At 39.7% G+C, this 2,290-nt stretch overlaps 1 protein-coding gene across 1 annotated transcript in view; it reads left to right on the plus strand.

Moving 5' to 3' along the window:
* Window positions 1-585: 585 nt before the first annotated feature.
* The window catches only part of GPR128 (G protein-coupled receptor 128), a 117,868-nt gene continuing 116,163 nt past the window's right edge, over window positions 586-2,290 (plus strand). The window contains exon 1 of the mRNA XM_006868649.1: window positions 586-715. Coding sequence (XP_006868711.1) covers window positions 586-715 — 130 coding nt within the window. The remainder of the gene's footprint in view (window positions 716-2,290) is intronic.

Raw genomic sequence — 2,290 nt, forward strand, 5'->3', positions numbered from 1 at the left:
TGCCCAGGCAACCAACTAACTGCAGCTGTCGGGATGTGGGCTCCTTAAAGAGGAGCAAACTGTTTAATGTCTCATTAACAACCTACTTCATTTCTTTAAGGTGTTTCTAAGATCTGAAGTAGCTGCTGGTCTAACTCAGCTGAATCTTCCTAACACAACAACGCAAGGAGCAGAGTCATGGGGCCACTGGGCTCTACCGCTTTTCTCTCTCTTTTTTTTTCCTTATTTCCTTTTTTGTTCACTTCCTTCATATTCTTGCTTGTCTGGACATTTACCCTTTGCTCCTATTGGCTGTTCCCTCCCCCTTCTTCTTTATTGCTCTGAGTTATTGCAATTTTCCCATAACTCTAATCTCTCTTTTCACATTCTCATCTGGGGAAGGACGAGGAAATTGCAAGCAGAGTGTGAACCTAGAGCGAGGTGATTCAACCCTGTCTCCTGATCACCCCAAAGAACCCTAAAAATGAGGACATCTGCCTGATCAATGAACGGAGGCATTATTTTTTGAATAATATCTGGTTAAACCTCTTGACTCAAGAAGAAAAGAAGTTAGTTGTTTTTTTTTGTCTGTTGCTTGACTTCACCATGATTTCCTGTCGAGTCTGTAACCTCAGGGAGCTGGTCGCCATTGCCTGTGGACTAGTGACCACCATCGTTTTGGGGCTGGGCATTTGGAGGTCTGTGGTCAGGATCCAGAGAGGTAATGTTACTTTACGTTTAACTTTGCACAACAATGGAAGGTGTTGTGCCCCTTTCCCTGTGACCTACACACCAGTACTGGAAAATGCCTTGTCCAAGCTGAGGCTGCCCACCAAGATGCCATTTATTTAATATAAAAGTCAAGAGTCTTTGTTGGGTGGTATATGGCTCTGCCATATATAAACACAAATGTGTGAATGAGCAAGATGGAGAATGTTATATGTGAGTTGGCCTCTTTATGCTCTTTTAACTCCTGATAGACTTAATCACAGAGTAATAATTAGAATAATAATATAGGTTTGGGTTTATTTAACCAGACCCTAAAAGGATAGTGACACACACACACACACACGTACACTGACCATCAAACACCTGCGGAATAGAATTCTATCTCAAGAAAGAACTTAGATATGTTATGCCTAGAGTTGTAAATAAAATGTTTATGGTACTCACATAAAACTTTCAGTTTGTAGAAAACTAGTAAAAAATTGATCTCCCTTAAAAAATTGTTCTCCTGGCCATTCAGTAACTATTTATAAAACACCTGTTGTACTCTGGAACTGGCCCTGGATTAAGGGAAATGGTGTGTAAAACAAGGATGTTAAATACGGCTCTCCCTCAGGATCTCACAGCACAGACTTTCAATAGTCCTAATAGTGGTTTGCTTGGGCTATTCAGGGTTTTGATAAAGAAACAAACTCAAAGGTAGGTGACTGAACAGTCTCTTTTGTAAAAACAAAAAACATAAAGTATCTGATGAAACTGAATGAATAAGGGTAAAGAATGCCCATCAAGAGAGGGCAGTGGGGAAGTCTGTGGGGACAGTCGTGTGGGAGCTAGCAAGAGGAATGCATGCTGCAAAGATCCACAGGTGGGGACAAAACAGGTCAAATATATTGGTTATTGATGGAGTAGTAGCTGGTAAGGACTGTCTTTTTTCAAAGAACAGTATTTAGAGAATATTGTATTAACCGTAGGAGTCCCTGGGTGTTGTAAACAATTAATGAGCTTGGCTGTTGGCCAAAAGATTGGAGGGTTTGAATCTACACAGATGTACCTCAGAAGAAAGGTTTGGTGATCTACTTTCAAAAAAATCACCCAGTGACACCCCCCCCCGTGAAGCACAGTTCTACTCTGCCGTATATTATATGGGATTGTCATGAGTTGGAACTGATTTGAAGGCCAACTGTCTTTTATTTAGTTTCTGTGTGTCTTTTTTTTTTTTTTTTACTATTAATAGTATTAAAAAACAGCATGAGAAAAATTTCCAGAACTAAAACAAATATAATGTAAACATGGGAAAAATATTTTTGTTTGGTTTTACAATATTCAAGGCTTGTAAAATAGTTTGAGGTTTAAAAACAGTTACGAACTATAGATATGAATATATTACAACTGGTAACCAGTTACTGTGGATTTGAGTCCTGCTCATGGTGACTCCATGTGTGTCTGAGTAGAATCGTGCTGCATAGGGTTTCAGTGGCAGACTGTTTGGAAGTAAATAGTTTGAACCACCCACCCTGTCATTCAAACTGACCTTGTGGTCCTGCACTTATCCTACAACACCACAGCAGGATTCCATTATATATAT

The sequence above is a fragment of the Chrysochloris asiatica genome, unplaced genomic scaffold (assembly GCF_000296735.1).
Source record: "Chrysochloris asiatica unplaced genomic scaffold, ChrAsi1.0 scaffold00120, whole genome shotgun sequence".
NCBI classification, from domain to species: Eukaryota; Metazoa; Chordata; class Mammalia; order Afrosoricida; family Chrysochloridae; genus Chrysochloris; species Chrysochloris asiatica.